The 16,427-nt window shown below is 33.7% G+C and overlaps 1 protein-coding gene across 3 annotated transcripts in view; it reads right to left on the bottom strand.

The window, feature by feature from the left end:
- Kank (kank) overlaps positions 1 to 16,427 on the bottom strand; it is a 70,563-nt gene that overhangs the window by 20,804 nt on the left and 33,332 nt on the right. Inside the window, exons 6-9 of one of the 3 annotated variants that reach the window (XM_014436572.3) lie at positions 14,949 to 15,029; positions 8,719 to 8,818; positions 6,520 to 7,234; positions 1,030 to 1,128 (exon numbers count right to left, since the gene is read on the bottom strand). In XM_014436572.3, coding sequence (XP_014292058.1) covers positions 1,030 to 1,128; positions 6,520 to 7,234; positions 8,719 to 8,818; positions 14,949 to 15,029 — 995 coding nt within the window. The remainder of the gene's footprint in view (positions 1 to 1,029; positions 1,129 to 6,519; positions 7,235 to 8,718; positions 8,819 to 14,948; positions 15,030 to 16,427) is intronic. The other 2 variants (XM_014436573.3, XM_067044726.1) reach the window with 2 other exon arrangements.

Here is a 16,427-nt window from a genome sequence, read left to right as displayed (position 1 = left end):
TTTCATTTGTAAAAAAAAACTATTTTTCTCTTTACGATGGCTCTATAAATGCAATAATTTCGCAGAATGTCTCATTGGTTACAGTAAATGGTTCTGCAAGTGCCTATAAGGCCACATTTAAAAAAAATTATCATTAAGGCATATTTTTGCATCTTATTTTCCTTACTATTTGATTGACGTTTTTAAAACCTAATTTCAGTAAATTCTGTATTCAAAAAACACAAAATGGTCTTTCTTTACAGATCCAAAATCGGACTTTCCGTTTAGGAGAAAATAGAAAAGTAAATTTTACTAATTTTGCTGCATCTCGTGAAAAGTAAATTTAGCCTTATAAACAAAGTGAGGAAGCAAAATTAATTGTGTAATGTAAAAAAATTAAGTCTTGCCTGCATTGATTTTATAGAGAACTAGGGACCCCACCAATAAAAATATTAGGAATTAAACAAGACTACGTGTTTTCTACTTTATACCAGAATTGCCTGGAAGAAATTTCTCTTTGTAAATGTATATTAGTGAGCATTTTAATAACATATTGGGGAGTGACCGGAAACCAAGGGACAGAGTAAACAATGTGATAATGATTGGTGTGTTCAACTTAAAATTCGAATTATATTTTATACTAATACTTGACAGGAACCTGAACAATATGACAGTCATTTTTTAGATTTAAAAAAAAAAACTGTGAAAAAACTAGTGCCATTGACAATTTAAGTCAGAAATTCAGCTTAGGGACTTGGCTGGGAAATGACAAAACTAGCATTAAATATTTTATAACTAAAAAGCCATTAATTATTGGAACTTCAAACTGAGAAGGAAATGTCGGCTTAAAGAAGGATAATAACAGAAAAATAAAATCATTCTCATTTAGATAGTTCTTAATTTTTAAAAAACCTGAACTGAAATAGCATCAAAATTGGAGAATGACCCAAATACCTTATATAAATTGAAGGCTAAGGCATTGGAATAATAATAATTACAAAATGTAACATGCATACTAAAGAAAGAGGGAATAAATTAGGGATTTCTTACTTTTCTAGTCTTTTAGATACTACAGGAATGCTTGGAAATTTTTTTTCTTGAATTTCATCTGTAGTTTCTGCTTTCTCATTGCATTTGTTACGCAATGGACTAAAAAAAACAAAACAAAAAAAAAACATTGGTAATTAATTTAACTATCAAAAAATATGAATTAAACATGAATTTATTTCTTAAATCAATAAAATGTTAAAACCTAAAGATGGAAGCATGCTTGAACATGGGTAGCTGTCTTCAAACAATTTAAGTTTCTCTGAGAAAAAATAATTCCCGTTACCGAAAGTTGCAGAGGCTACTGATTAAGAAAATCAAATATATTAAAAACAGAAAAAATCAAAGCAAAAAAACTGCTCTCGATACCAGTTTGGTAACATAAAATAAGTAATTTGAATAAGTTAGAAAATAGGATAGAAACAATTGTCTGAGAAATAAAAAAATTCTACGAGTATCAATAAGGTTTTTGATCTAGGACTAATTTAATGATAAATATTTAAAATGACATTTCGACTGATGAAAGCTTAAAAAAAAAACTGTGAATGCAGGTAATGCGGAAAATCATTTTCTATCTAAATACACCAATCTCATCTGATATCAAGTCCAATTATGATATTTTAAATTCATAGAAAAACAAACAAGTACACTTTTATAATTAAGCTAAAAATATAAATTGAAATTGTAATAATCATAACAACAAACTGAAATTATTATACTAATTATAAACATATACTTTATAAATAATGATGTATTGATTAAACCTGTGGTAATTAGCTGAAAATACAGAATAGTCTTCCTGCATGCGTAGGAATTATAAATACAATAATGTAATAACTACTACATAAACATAATATTTAAGGACTGTAAGACTTGATGTAATCAAAACGTTCACTGAACGCTAACAAGGGGTTATCTGACTTTCTTCAAGGAAGTTATAAAGAATGATAAAACTAAAGTATCGAATTGCTAAAGCAGTTAACCAGTTAAACTATACACAAGCAATTCATTCTCAAATATTTGCATTTAAACTCTTAATTCATCATGTTTTTAGGAATAAAGTAAACTCTTTCCATTTCTTGCATATGAATTATGCCTCATCAAATTATTTTGATGAATTTTGTTAGTTTATAAATAAGTTTACACAGAAAAGGATATGGGAGGATCGATAAAGAACCATGTCCACTAATATAGTGTATAAGACTAGTTCGTTGGCACGATTACTGTGTTCATGGTTTCTATGAATCTATGGGTATATTGATTTCATTTCTTGAAAAATCGTAGTATCTCTGCCTTACGCGGTAGTATCTATTCCTTAGTTAACGGTTAGAGTACATAAAGATATAAGAATCATTTGGAAAGAAATATACTAAATTTTATACAAGGATGCCTTGGCTGTCCCATTCGACTTTAATTCAGCACCTTCACATCAATGGGAGGAGAAGAAGAGCATGTAGGCTGATAAACATTTGCATACAGTACGTTCTCGCTCTCTAAGGTGATAATCATTAGTTCCCATAAATGATCCAATTCCATCGGCGCCGAAGTTTCAATGGTTTAAAGCAAATTATATCTGTCCGAGAATACTTTTGACACGAAACGAAAGCATTATAATGTAGATGTGCCATTATTTGTTTGAACACAAGCAAGTTTTAATAAAATACACAAACTGATATTTAACTAGAGGTACTGGTATTTCAAAACATTAATTCTAAAGAGATAAGTTTATTTATGTAAAATTCTTAATGATAAAATATGCTGCTATGAAATAATAATATTGTAGTAGAAAATTAATTTGGTATACACAAACTACAAATTAATCGGATAACAGAAATATAATCTAACAGATCCAATCTTAACTACCACAGTAAATTAATACTATTAACGGCCAAACTTTTAGGGAAATAAAAACAAAACAAATAAAGTCAGAAAGATATATTACTACTTGTATGGATCCAAGGTTCACATAACAGTTCTTAACTTAGAAAGAGTAGGGTAAAGTTTATGTGTGGTCGAATTATTTGTTGTAAATTAACTTATTTTGCTCAGTAAAAATTAAGGTTCAACTTCATAAGTGGTGGTTCTCTCAAATAGGCTATAAATTCCAAGTGCTATGACTTTAATAATAATAATAATAATAAAAAAAAAGGCTGAGCAACAATTCACCACATTGACTATCAGATGAAATCAGTTGCAACGAAGAACGCGTTTGGCAACTTATAACACGACGAAAACGGATTTCAGACTATTCAGAGGCAACCTATCTACTACTTTTATTGGATAGTATTAAAAATATAAAAGAACCAAATTTTTGTAAACAGACTACTGAAAGTAAGCCGCCGCCAATCAATGTGAACGGGATTGAAAACAACAACGCATTCGTTCGGTTCAGACAAAAGTATATCTTCAGCCTTCACTCTTAAATCGATATAAAAAAATGTAGTTGTATATTCAATAAGCCTGGAATCGTAAAGGGCAAGAGCGAAGTTCTAGCTTCAGAATAGGTTCATGTGGAATTTACCACTCTCTTGAGTAGGCGCAGATTATCACAACTACCAGTTGGCTCCAGGCCGATGCCTTAGATCAGTCATATGCACTCATCGACCCCTCCTGAGATTATGTTAGATGAATTAAAAAAACTTCCCATGTTTTTCATAGATATTTCATAAGATTGAATCAACGAGCTGATTTTTGAATTGACATACCTATATTATATGAGGACAGGGTGTAAAATAATGCACAGGTGCTTTTAGAGGGCGAACGAAATGACCTGCAGAACCGTTATCCTTTTCTACCCATGCACAAATTTTAAGTTAGTGAAGTCTTCTATTTTGTTTTGAGACCATTTGGAATTATAGAGACGTATTCAAGTGATATATCAACACGAGTGAAACAGCTTGCGATCGAATTTCAACTGCTGAAAAAGTGACAACAATTAGTATAAATTGTCGTTTAAATGCTATTTATGGTGACAATACTGTTGATAGATTTACTATAAATCAATGGACAGTAAAATTTTGTGGTTGCAAGGCTGGAAAAGCAATGATTGTTGATGAAGCATGTACCAAAATCCGATCACTGCAACAGACGATAAACATCACAAACTCGTCAACAATTTGATTCACAGTAATCGACATATCACTCACCAGCGCTTTTTGAACTAATGATTCTACAACATGCTAACATATGTCCATACACCTCCCATGCAACAGCAGAGGCTCTACGAAACTTGAACACCCTCCTTGCTTCCCCGATCTGTCACCTTGCGATTTTTATTTCTTTCCTCTACTCAAGATAGACCTCAAAGGTAATCATCATTTTGGATGATGATGTGAAGGCAGCTGTCAAGTCGAGGATTCATGATAAAACTTGTTACACGTTGGGATAAATGTATTACCCTTACCTGTGACTTTGTTCAAAACTATCTATCTCATGGTGAAGCTTAAAAAGATTAATATAATGCGCTTTTTACCTGATCTTACTAACTTCTTTAAGCATGTGTGCATTATTTTTCAGCCGGCCTTTATGCTACAATATCAGCAAAGCACCACGAAAAAAATAAGATATTTCAATGTACTCGTTATGAGCAATATACCAAGAATGTGCTCAAAATCATGATAATGGAAAAAAAATGGCAACTCTTATACAAAAGACTGACTGACATCATTATAGGAAACAAAACATTTCCGAACTATGAGGGTTCCGCTCATTTCATTCCACTACATCATATACATCAATTACAAAAAGTTTCTGAACATATTTGAACAGCTCTGGAGCAAAGGTAATATGCAACTGGTGCATTTCTTAATGTAACTCAGGTATTTGACGAAATTTGGCACCAGGGACTTCTCTTTAAACTTAAATTACTTCTTCTTCCCACTCCATTTTGCAGAAATCAGAAACCTCGTCTATCCAACAAATTATTAACACCGGATAGAGAAATATAGGAAAAGAGTTAGACGTACGATCTCTATGCAAACTTCTCTGATACTTCAAAATTCCTCAATAAAACATCCGGACTAATTAGAGCTTTGCAAAAACAAACTAAATAACGAAAAATCCTTGCACATAACATTTAAACTCTGTCGCAACAGATGTTCCCTAGTATTTATAGACAACAAACCAGTTCTACAGATCAATTGAGTAAAATATTTAGGATTTACCTTCGATAAAAGCATGACATACAACCAGAAATAAGTCCCTTAATTTCTTGTCATCACACCTCCTTATAGAGAGCTAGAGAACAGAGAGTTCCTTACCACGACCTACATCGACGACCGAGAACAACAGACTGAAGATAAAAGCAAAGAGGTGCTCCGGTCTAGTTGGAGGAAGTTGATTATGACCGAAGCTAAGACTCAGACCATACTCATAAAAGGATGGCAGAGCTCATCCTATCATCCTAGACATCTAAGAATAGAGGATTAGACCAGGTGAGGAGGTAACGTACCTAGGTAAGAAGACGTCACTTCTCTCCGGGGGTATTTCAGGGATAGGGTGACTCTGGGGAATAAGGTCTGCCCCGATGATCATTTACAAAGGCGTGGGCCTTGGTATTCGTAGGTACGCATCCCTTGCGTGGTGCCGAAACCTTACGCTAGATCAGAAAAGGAGACTGGTCAACACACAGAGTTTGGCTCTGCTGTGAGTCACGAAGACCTACAGAACCGTATCGCATGAGGCGAGGCAGGTGCTGGTCGGACCGATACCTCTGAACTTCATCCTCAAAAAGGATGTCGTTAAATATGAAGTGAAGAGGCACGGACTGGAAGCGCTTCCTGACGGACTCCGAGATAGGATTGATAAGATCCCAAACCTATGAAATAAGATGCTGAAGAAAAAAAGAAGTGAAAAAACACTGCACATGGGTAGGTTCATGTACAATAAAACAATGTACCGATATTATTGAATGGTGAAGTGGACTGGACATGGGTGCTTTGGAGCCTACCAGTTCCAATTCAAATTGAACAGCACGTGGTTTTCGCTTGCAAACGCTTAAGTAGTTAAAAATGAATTATAGGAATTGTAGGAAATATACATCAATCCTAAAAATTAGGTGAATCAAATGTTGCGCTCTGCAGAACATAGGGCAGTGGTGAAGAAATTGGCCACGATTTTCCAGAAGAGGTTAATAGTGGAGGAGAGGGCTAATAAATAGAGTTTACTAGCATCTAAGGCATGTAGTGACATAATTAATATAATCATGAGGCGGCACACAGCCATTTCCCTCCATGAAGTAATGTCTAACGCTGGTCTCGTGAAGAGGAAAGAACTGGTGTAGAGAGGTGATTTTAGTGGGTAAGAATCCCTCATTATGACGAGATGGACGCATTTTTGAAGATTTCTCCTGCCCCACTAAAACATACATATACACACAGACTCACAGACAGAAAGACACACACATAGATAGAGAGAGATTTGTACAAAGATATATTTATTGAATCATGCGTGTTCTTAAAAATATATAATGGTTTAATCAATAAATCTACTCACTTGGGTATTACGATTAATTTATTTGTTTCTTCGATATCCTTCTTATTTTTTTTCGATTCTGACAAATGTTCTATTTTTTTGTGAGGAAAATCTATCTTTTCACAAGTTTCAACAGATGCATCAACTCTCTTCTTTTTTGCAGTGTTTACGCTAACGTCTGCTGTTTTCAACAAATCCATAGTGTCAGAATATTTGGTAAAACATCTAACTTTCTTAGCATTTTCAGTGTTTGTCCCGATATCACATTTCAGGATAGAAATGTGTTGTGCATTTATTTCAACGCCAACATCTTTTTTTAATATTTTGGAGGTTTGTGAAGCCGTATCAGTGACATGAAGTTCAGTATGTACAAAAACACTTGAACAAAGTGGCTTTACCTGAACTGAAACATTTTTTTTAACCCATAATACTGAAGGGGTTTCGACCTGGATACCAATATTCTTTGTCACTCCAGTTTTCTTAAAAGTTTCAAGAAAAAATAATTGCTCTGGAGACTTTTTTTTAGTCTCTTCTGAATTAAAGTAGTTATCACCAAAATCAATGTTGGTTTGAACGTGCTTCATTTCTATTATAGGTTTGATAATAAAGTTGGATTCTGTACAAGTGCTCTTGGAAGATAGAGCAACATTTGTCGAAACAGCCACGTTTCGTTGCAGTATGTTGCAGCTGGTTCCAATAGTTCTGGTATGCACACCTGAAATTTTTTTAAAATATCCTGAAAATTAGTTTATCATTAGGAGAAATAGTGACATATAAATAGTAACATTAAAATTTCATTAGATACAAAAAAAAAATCAAATATTATGCATGGAAAAAATTATCTATTGGGAAATATTAAGCCATCCTTAGATTATCACAGAATAAACGATAGATGATAGTTAAACGTACTTCAATTCTGACATGGAGTGTGCGGTGGCAGCATCTACATCGAAAAACTAAAACCTCTACGTAACTCGATTATGCATCAAAAGAAAAGATTAATAACAACAAAAATTAAACCTGTATACAACCTTTCGTCCGGCTAAAAAAACACAAGTAATTTCTTCTATGCATCATAAACTGCAACTACATAAAAAAAAAAAAAAATAACTTCTTCTAATAAACAGTAATTACTAAAGCTATATATGAACATAATACTATAAATATAACATAAATATTTCCTCTAATAAAAAAAAAAAAACATTACTATACACAATAATAACTAAAACTATATACACAATTTGCGTAGCACGCAGCACACCACACGCTCACAACATATTAAAAAAAATCTTAGCAGAAATTTACTCGCATGAGGATATGAGGATGCACCAAGGTATCCTCATATTCTCATGCGAGTCCCCATGGGGGGGCTTTGACCGTTCAATATGAACAGTTCTCCTCTTTTTAGGCTCATTTAAGCTCTCAATGGTGACCACATTGTGCTCCCTAATCACAATCACCGTGGATGGATCCTCGTACCTCTGCAGCTCCTTACCGCTATTGGTATCTACGTGATGGTAAACGATTACCCCTATCCCGACTTTTCCCATTATGTCCCGGATATTGAAATTCTGACGCAACACACGTTCCTAGCTTTAACTTAATCCCAAACCTCGCACAGGGCCAACCCGTTGTGAACCATCTTCGTGTCCCTATAATCCCACCGCCGCTCGTGCAATCCGAAAAGAACTTCGAAGGGACAAAACTCAGTAACTGCAAGAATGTAGTAATCGCTCTCGCCACGGCTTTATCGAGCTTCTCTAGCTGATAAACCCACAAATGGCCAATTAAAGTGTTGTGGAGTCGCTCAATCCCTTCCCTGCTTAAAGGATGTCCTTGAGTGTTGAGATGTCACAACACACCCAATGCCTTCATCTCATCCAGAATAGCAGCATCATCAAACATCCGCTCACCGTCTGACGAAATCCGTTCGGGAATGTGGTTTTGATGGTACTTTCCCCCGAATCATTAAAAAATCCTTTGGGATGGAAATGTTTGCAGAGAAAACAAAGAGAGATTCTGAAGATGAAGTAGAAAACATAAACAGATCTTAATTCTTGACCAGTTATATGATAAACGATGAAAAATAAATCAAGAGATGTATGTTAAATTGTAATATTTAGTTTTGGCATTGTCCATACTTTCTAATTATACGATGATATACATGAAATTAACTCACCAAACCAAAAAAAACCACCAAAGACTTTAAAAGAGACATACCTTTGAATTGTTCTTTTTTTATCTGTTCTGTACGCTCTTCTTTAAGTTCCAGGAGTTTGATTAAGTGTTTGTTCTCCCAACATAGTTTTTTTAATTGGTTCTGAAAATTATACCATAAATTACGTTTTTGTTTTATATTATAAAAGTAATGGAATATATTTCAATAAAATAGTATAAATAAATCCTATGTTAGCTTCAAAAAGGGACATTTTTTCATATTCTACTAAGCCTAATTGGCTAGAGAAAGTAATGATAAATCTTGTTATACTTACCAACATTCAAAATATTAAACTAATTGGTTTAAATTAAACAGAATTCGCAAAATGGGGCGAGAATAGGCCATTCAGGAATTAAAAAACCAGCTCTCTTTAGTGGCTTGGTTGAAAATATATCAGTTTCTCGTTTGCCTCGGGCCGAAGGGATAACTGGTAGCTTTAGTAAACAAACGACCAATGAGCACTGACATTTTGAATTCCGAATTGGCCTATCCTCACTCTATTTTACTGCTGTACATTTTTATTATAAAATTAAGTCCAATATTACAGATAAAAAATTAAATATACAGACCAAGGACGTCGCTACATGGAGACGGATAGAGAGGTATCCTCCTCCCTCCCCCTTAACCAAATAATTTGAAAGCTCTTAAAGTTGTGAAGTTTGAGAACCTACCTCAGAATATTTTTTTTTAAAAATAATTTGCGAACATTAGAACATGTAAATGAAAAGTTCAAATATAAAAAAAGTTGAGAAAGTTGTAATATTTCCCTATGAAGTATTAAGAAATATAAAGTATGGAGAAATTAAAATATTTGAATATAATTGGGAAATCCTAACAATATTAAGCAAAAGATTTTTCCGACCCTACAACACATTGTTGCAGCAATGCCCCTGGTTCTAACACTATATTACAAAACACCAACACCACAGCTTGGGCATGTAGCGGAGTTACTCGTGCATTTAACACGTCACAATACTGTATATCTTACTGTTTAAATAACTGTCTTATAAGAAACATAATGGGACATACATAATCTTATTTCAAATATTTGCGTTATTTATAATCCAGTAGGCTCGCCACTCATCCCGGGTGTTATATACCGCCTACGATATTATATAACTGTAGGTTTAAATATCATAAAATATAATTACTAATACAATAACTACAAAAGTAGTACAAAGTAATTATTACTACTAGCATGCCACTACGGTCCTGCAAGAACCCGGGTCTCCTTCACCACAGCCAACCAATCTACACGGTCTCTTGCTTTCTTCTTCCATCTGCCAACCTTCAAGAGCTTCATATCCTCCTCCACATTGTCCAGCCGTCTGATCCGGGGGCGTCCTCTTTTCCGTTTTCCATCTGGTGTGCCATAAACCATCTTTTTGGGTACCCTTTCATCAGGCATCCTCTCAATGTGCCCTAACCATCTTATTCTTGCTCTTTTGACTAAAACCCGAACAGATTTATCAGTTGCTTCTTCTTCTCCAAACTACATTCTCCGACACTCCTCCCCATATTCTTTTCAATACCTTTCTCTCCCTGGAGTTGACCATCTGTTCTGCTTTTCTTGTCAAGGGCCGTGTTTCTCTGGCCTTACGATGATTTTGTAAATGGCCACTCTTTTAGAGAGAGTTCTAAACTTCAGTATTTTCTGTAGTGAAAAATAACATCTATTTCCTGCTGCTATCCTGGCCTCTATTTAGCTCTTTACTCTGTTATCATCTGTAACCAGGCTTCCCAGGTACTTAAACTGGTTTACAGAACTGAAACTGTGGTCTCTAATCGTCACTTTGCTACTCTCTTCCTTATCCTTTCTTGAGCTTTTCATGTACACCGTCTTGTCTTCATTCACTTTAAGGCCCAATTCATACGCTGCTTCTTCGAATTCCTGGAATGTTCCTTTTAATGCAGCTCTGGTTCTTGGGGCAATGACTACATTGTCTGCATAAGCTGTTGTAAAAATGTTGAGGCACTCAATTGTAAATGGTCCCTACTGGATTAGTTCTGATTGAACAAATAGCTACGTCTAATGCTACATTAAAAAGAAGAAGAGCCAGAAGATAAAAAAAAAAATTAAAATAAAAAAAGATTTTTTTTTTATAGATTCTGAATATATAAAAGTCCACCTTTTATCAACTTTGAAATCAAAATTAAATTCTTCTTCTTCTTTTGATATTTGTTGGTAACATTGAAAAACAACAAATTCATAGGAACTGTAACTGTTACTTCTACTATTTGAATTGTTCGAGTTTAATGTACGTGCTTCCTTATAATTTGAAATATCTAAAATTTGGTTAAAACATAAAAATATTACATTGAGGAGTTTTATTGTGAAAATTATTGTGTTATAAAAAAAATTAAATAAATTTTCTTTAATAACGGTAAAAATTGTGATCTTTTAAAATAATAAAAAATATTTATTGTATGGGTATAAAAAATAAAAATGTCAAGGGAAATAGAACACAGTGAAAGAGAAAGTGATGCGCTATATTATCCTAATTCAAGGAGAGTTAACCGTATTGATACTAATACATTGTCAGATAACGAAAATAATAAAAATAATCGAAAAGTTGGTAGAAAACGTAGCAGGGATCCTGATAAATGGTCTCGAAATGCTGCAAAACTAAAAAGGATAAAGGGTAAACAATATCAAAATAGAAATAAAAGAATAATTCCTGCAAAGCAATTTGATAATGAACCTTGTAACTGTTTACGGCTTTAAAATCGAAAGATAAAAAGATGACCCTTTCTCGAAGAAAGAAGCCGATGAAAATTTTTTACAAGCTTAATGATCATCATAAGCAAAATATATTTTAAAGGGGGTTGATTAGACTTCATGTTATCAAAACACGACTCAGAAGTAACACTAAAGGGCCAAGATCTTAGTCTTTTGAATATTTTATTAGACTTAACGGCCAAGATGTAGGGGTTTGAAAAAAACCTTTAAAGAAACATATGAAATAAGTGACGAGCGATTTTATAATTATCGTTCAAAGTAAGATCTGAAGGACCACGGAGAGCAGCATATTCCAGGTAACAAACCAGATGATTCCTATGTAATAAAACATATAAACTCCTTTCCTATGCTCATAATACAAGAGCTCATAATCTCAGATGGCGTATTATCTGCCGTGCGGATACTTGAATTCACACCTTTCTATTGCAAAAATATATAAACGGTATGTCGAACAATGTAATGAAAAGCAAATTGTACCAGTAAAGAAAAAGTTGTATAACCATATTTTAGATATGAACAAAATTTAATTAACACTTTAAGCAACCATCAGAAGATACTTGTGCAAAATGTGAAAAGTAGGCACTTTTCAGATCTATTGTATTAAAAAGGCTGTACTTTGCTACGTTTCTAACTAACTCATCCATGTCGGGTAGAGGGTAGGCGTCTAATAATGTGAACTTGTTGATGGTTTGGGAATAATCGATAACAAGCCTCTTCTTATGATTTTCATTTTGAACAACCAAAACCTGGGCACGCCAAGGAGAGTTGCTTTCCTCAATAATGTCATCAGAAAGTAGTTGTTCTATTTCCTGTTTGATGAATCTTTGATCAGACTAAGAATAAACTCTTGACTTTGTAGCTATAGGTTTGCAATTTGGAGCGAGATTGGAGAATAATCGTGGAGACTCTACTCTAGCTACTGAGGCCGAACAAATTGTAAGTGGTTCTCTATTACCACCAAATTTTAATTGTACGCCAGAACGTTTTTTTAAAAAATCATGACTAAGTAGTATATCACAACAGAGCTCCTTTAGTACAGACAGTTTAAATTCAGGATAACTGTGACCTTAAAGCTCAAGGGTAACAAGCACATAACCACTTACTTGTGAAGAAAGGGATGTAGTTGCCATTGGTACGCTTCCACTTTCATGATAGACTCGCAAATCGTAATGCTCAACAATATCCAAATTAATAAAGCTGTTTGAGCTTTCCAGTATCTATTAAACACTGCACGGATTGACGATCTATTTTAGCTATTAGGACAGCTTTTGCAAGATTTTTCATGGGCTCACCATTGATGGTTGCTAAGACTATGCCAGCTGCTACTGGTCCTCTTGTACTACTCACTGAATTCTTCCTCTTCCTACATACCGAAGCGTAATGCTCCTATATTTTACAGTTTCTACATTCAGCTTCTTTAGCAGGGTACACTGAGCGAGGGTGACGATTAACCACAAAAAAAGATATTACTCCCCTTCCTCGGGATAGCAGAAAGAACAGGAGATGTTATTTATAAATTGTCTTCTGGTGAGACAACATTGGATGGCATGCAGCTAACAGAGTACTTTTTCTAGTATTGTTCGGATTATTGGTGAGCCAGTTCCAGGGTCTGAGCTTGGTTTACAGCCTCCTTCAAACGTTTTATTCTCTAAGAGTCGTTGACGTATAGAATTCGATGTCAGTCCATTAATAAAAACATCACGAACATATTCATCCTTATGCTGAGAAGCTGTAGCTGCTTTGAATTCACATTCCTTGGCAAGGAGATTTAAATTTTGTACCAACTGATCTACACTTTCTCCCGCTTGATGTCTTCTTGTTGCGAGCAAGTGTCTAGCAAAGATTTCGTTTTTCTTTTTTATATAAATAGTATTTAATACATCTACGGCTTCTCGGAATGTCCCCAAATCACTCACTAAATCGTAAACATTATGAAACAAGTAGTTTGTAAATACCTTAAATGTGTCCTCATCTGTAAGATTTTCTGTTGCCAAATCCAAGAAGTTATTAAATGTCTTTAGCCAATGTACCCATTCTTTACCTGCTGAAGGAGAACTGGGCTCAGTCTCGAATCTAATTGGTCTGAGATACTTATCCATTTGAACTTTACTAGAGACTATACATTTATATGAATAAAATTGTTTTGAATTGAGTAGGTATAAATCATTCACAGATTAGAACCTTTAGAAAGGTTTTATTCATTTAAATGTAGATATAAACATTTGAACACAAATGAAACATTAACAATAGACAGACAAAGCAGGGAGGTTACAGTGTACCCTTACAGTATTACCATATCAGTACCTTTGATGTAATTGGCATAAAAAACAAAAATAGGTACGCTAGGAATTTAAAAAAATATAACTCAACCAATATAATATCCAAATGGCAGAAAAATTTCAAAAGACATCATGGGTTTATTAAAGTATATAACTCCAATTAAACACGACTTTTACAGGACGTTAAGAACAACACGTGGAGATCAAAATTTACATTTAAATAACTCGGAAGAAGAAGATGTTTGTTATGATGAATAAACATAAAACATACGACAAAAAATGTTATTGTATTATTTTTACATAAATTTCTTATTTTTTTCAGCTGCCAAAAGATATAAGTCCTAAATTTTTTAAGATTCTGTCATTGTTCAAAATACTTGTTTTTATTTACATATTCTGTATATATCTTGTTTTGTTTTTTTGCAGAGCTTACACTTAGAAAAATGACTTTATATACCCCTGATATATTTCCTGATCAAATTAAAAAACCAAGAATTAAAAAAATTAATTAACTTTTTTATTAATTAACTCAGCTTAATTACTTAACCGCATTGGCTTCTGAACGACTCACTTAATGATTCTTATTAGCGCGCTGCAATTACTGTTTTGAGAAGGGTTCTGGCACGTGGAAGTCTTTTCAAAGCCTAAAGGTTGTTCAATAGCGTTAAAATGTCTGAAATGGGCTTCAATAACCGTTTGCATAATTCATATGCTTCTATTTTATGCTTGCTCAGCCTCCACTGGCTCATTACCAGTGATGCGGCGAGAGTGATGCGCTGGGATCTTTTGAGCTCTGCTCTACCCCCCACACGTGGGGGATAGAGTGGGCTCAGGGATCCTCAGGTCGATTGTGTAAATATTGTATTTCTTATTTTATCATTATGTTATTTTATTTATTTATTTTTCATACAGATAGTTTGATTATGTTCGTCTTGTTTATTCTTTTATTTGTATATATTTTAGAGAGTTTTTGTTAATTTTAGTATGTATGAGATCATTAATCACTATTACCTATTGAACACAACTGTGTGGCAGATTGTAATATCTATCAATAAATAAATCTATAATCTATTTTATGGTTAATACCGTTTATATTAAAATGTCAATAATGTTCAACGCCAGTGCCTATAGACGAGAGAAGGTAGTTAGCAATCGTAGAAAGAATAAGCATAAATTTTATTACAAAAAATAAAATAAATTAAAACAAAAATACCTTTAGTTGCGGCATAAGTTTTACTTCATCTTCAAGCTCTTTCATACGTTTTAAACTTGCTGCCATCTGAGTTCGTATCTCCTGTAAAGTTTATGTTAAGTTAGTTAAATTCAGCTACTTTGATAAATAAAAATGTAACAATTATTGCACACTTTCTTACAAGAGTTTTTACAATATCACTTTTAAGGATCACAATAAACCGTAACTACTTGGCTAATTGATTCCTGACCACTTTGAAAGTCCTGAGAAACATCTTATTACCGGTATCCTATCAAGGAGCCTTTAGCCCTCCTAAACAATATTTTCATTTTATAAATGCTCCTTTTATTAAGAGGAAGTTATTATACTTATAAACTATTGTTTCATTGGGAAGGAAAAACGTTAAGGATCCTGCAAAACGATAACTCTGCTAAGAGACGCTAAAGATGAGTACTCAAAGGAAACCTTAATATTTCCTCCTACGAGAAGAGAGAAATCAGGTAATGAAAAACTACGCGTTGGGTGGTCTTCATTCTTTGAAGTAGTTCCATACTTTTCTTTTTGTTTTGTAATCTTCCTTAAGAACGTTCATAAATACAACCTGCCATATTTTTAACTATATTTCATATAAATATAACTAGATGGTCAGGGTTGCGGTCAAAAAAAGAACAAATAGTTTATAACTGTTTCAATGTCCGACGTTTCGCCCCACTTTGCAAGGCTTGATGAGGGCTGTTCAAAGCGAAAGGTTGAACAGCAATAGAAGACAGTTCAACAAAATACAAAAAAAGATTGTTCAACCTTTCGCTATGAACAGCCCTGATGAAGCCCGGCAAAGTGGGGCGAAACGTCGGACATTAAAATAGTTATAAACTATTTGTTCTTTTTTTGACCGCAACCCTGACCATCTTCTTATATTTAAATTTTTATGGTCAACTATATATATACATATATATTTTATATAATTCGGTACTCCGCAAGGTTAAACTTTGCAGGGCTTCAGAATTCAATTAACAATGTAATATATTCCAATTGGTTGGGAAAGTTCTTGAAATTAAGATTTGAAAAAAATTCAATGACTATCAATATTAACCTGTTTCTTTATAAATCTATCAAAAATAATTAAACAATCACTAACCTTTAATTTTCAACAGCTGAGATTTATATTATTTAGCTATATTTTTACACGTATTGAGCTTGTGAACGTCGAAAGAGTTAGATTGTCAATAAACAATAAATCTTTTTGAAGTAGCGAAGTCTTTTTCTCTAAGGGGCCTCATCATTTGAGATACACGAATTCCGTAACTTTCAATTTTTTAGAGGCCTACCGTAATGGTTTCTCCTAAATCTTGAATACCCTGGGAACCATAAACTTTTTCTTTCGTTGTTCTATTGTCTAAGCTTTCTTAACGCATTTACAAGATCCATGATTAATTATAATTGCATCAATCAAATGTTAAATACCGCCAATGTATCTGCATATGCCACGAAGCTGAACTG

Source organism: Halyomorpha halys, unplaced genomic scaffold (genome assembly GCF_000696795.3).
Source record: "Halyomorpha halys isolate HHAL.00 unplaced genomic scaffold, Hhal_1.1 Scaffold1991.1, whole genome shotgun sequence".
NCBI lineage: Eukaryota > Metazoa > Arthropoda > Insecta > Hemiptera > Pentatomidae > Halyomorpha > Halyomorpha halys.
Note: the sequence above shows the minus strand (reverse complement) of the source record. Positions and strands in the feature narration are given on the sequence as shown.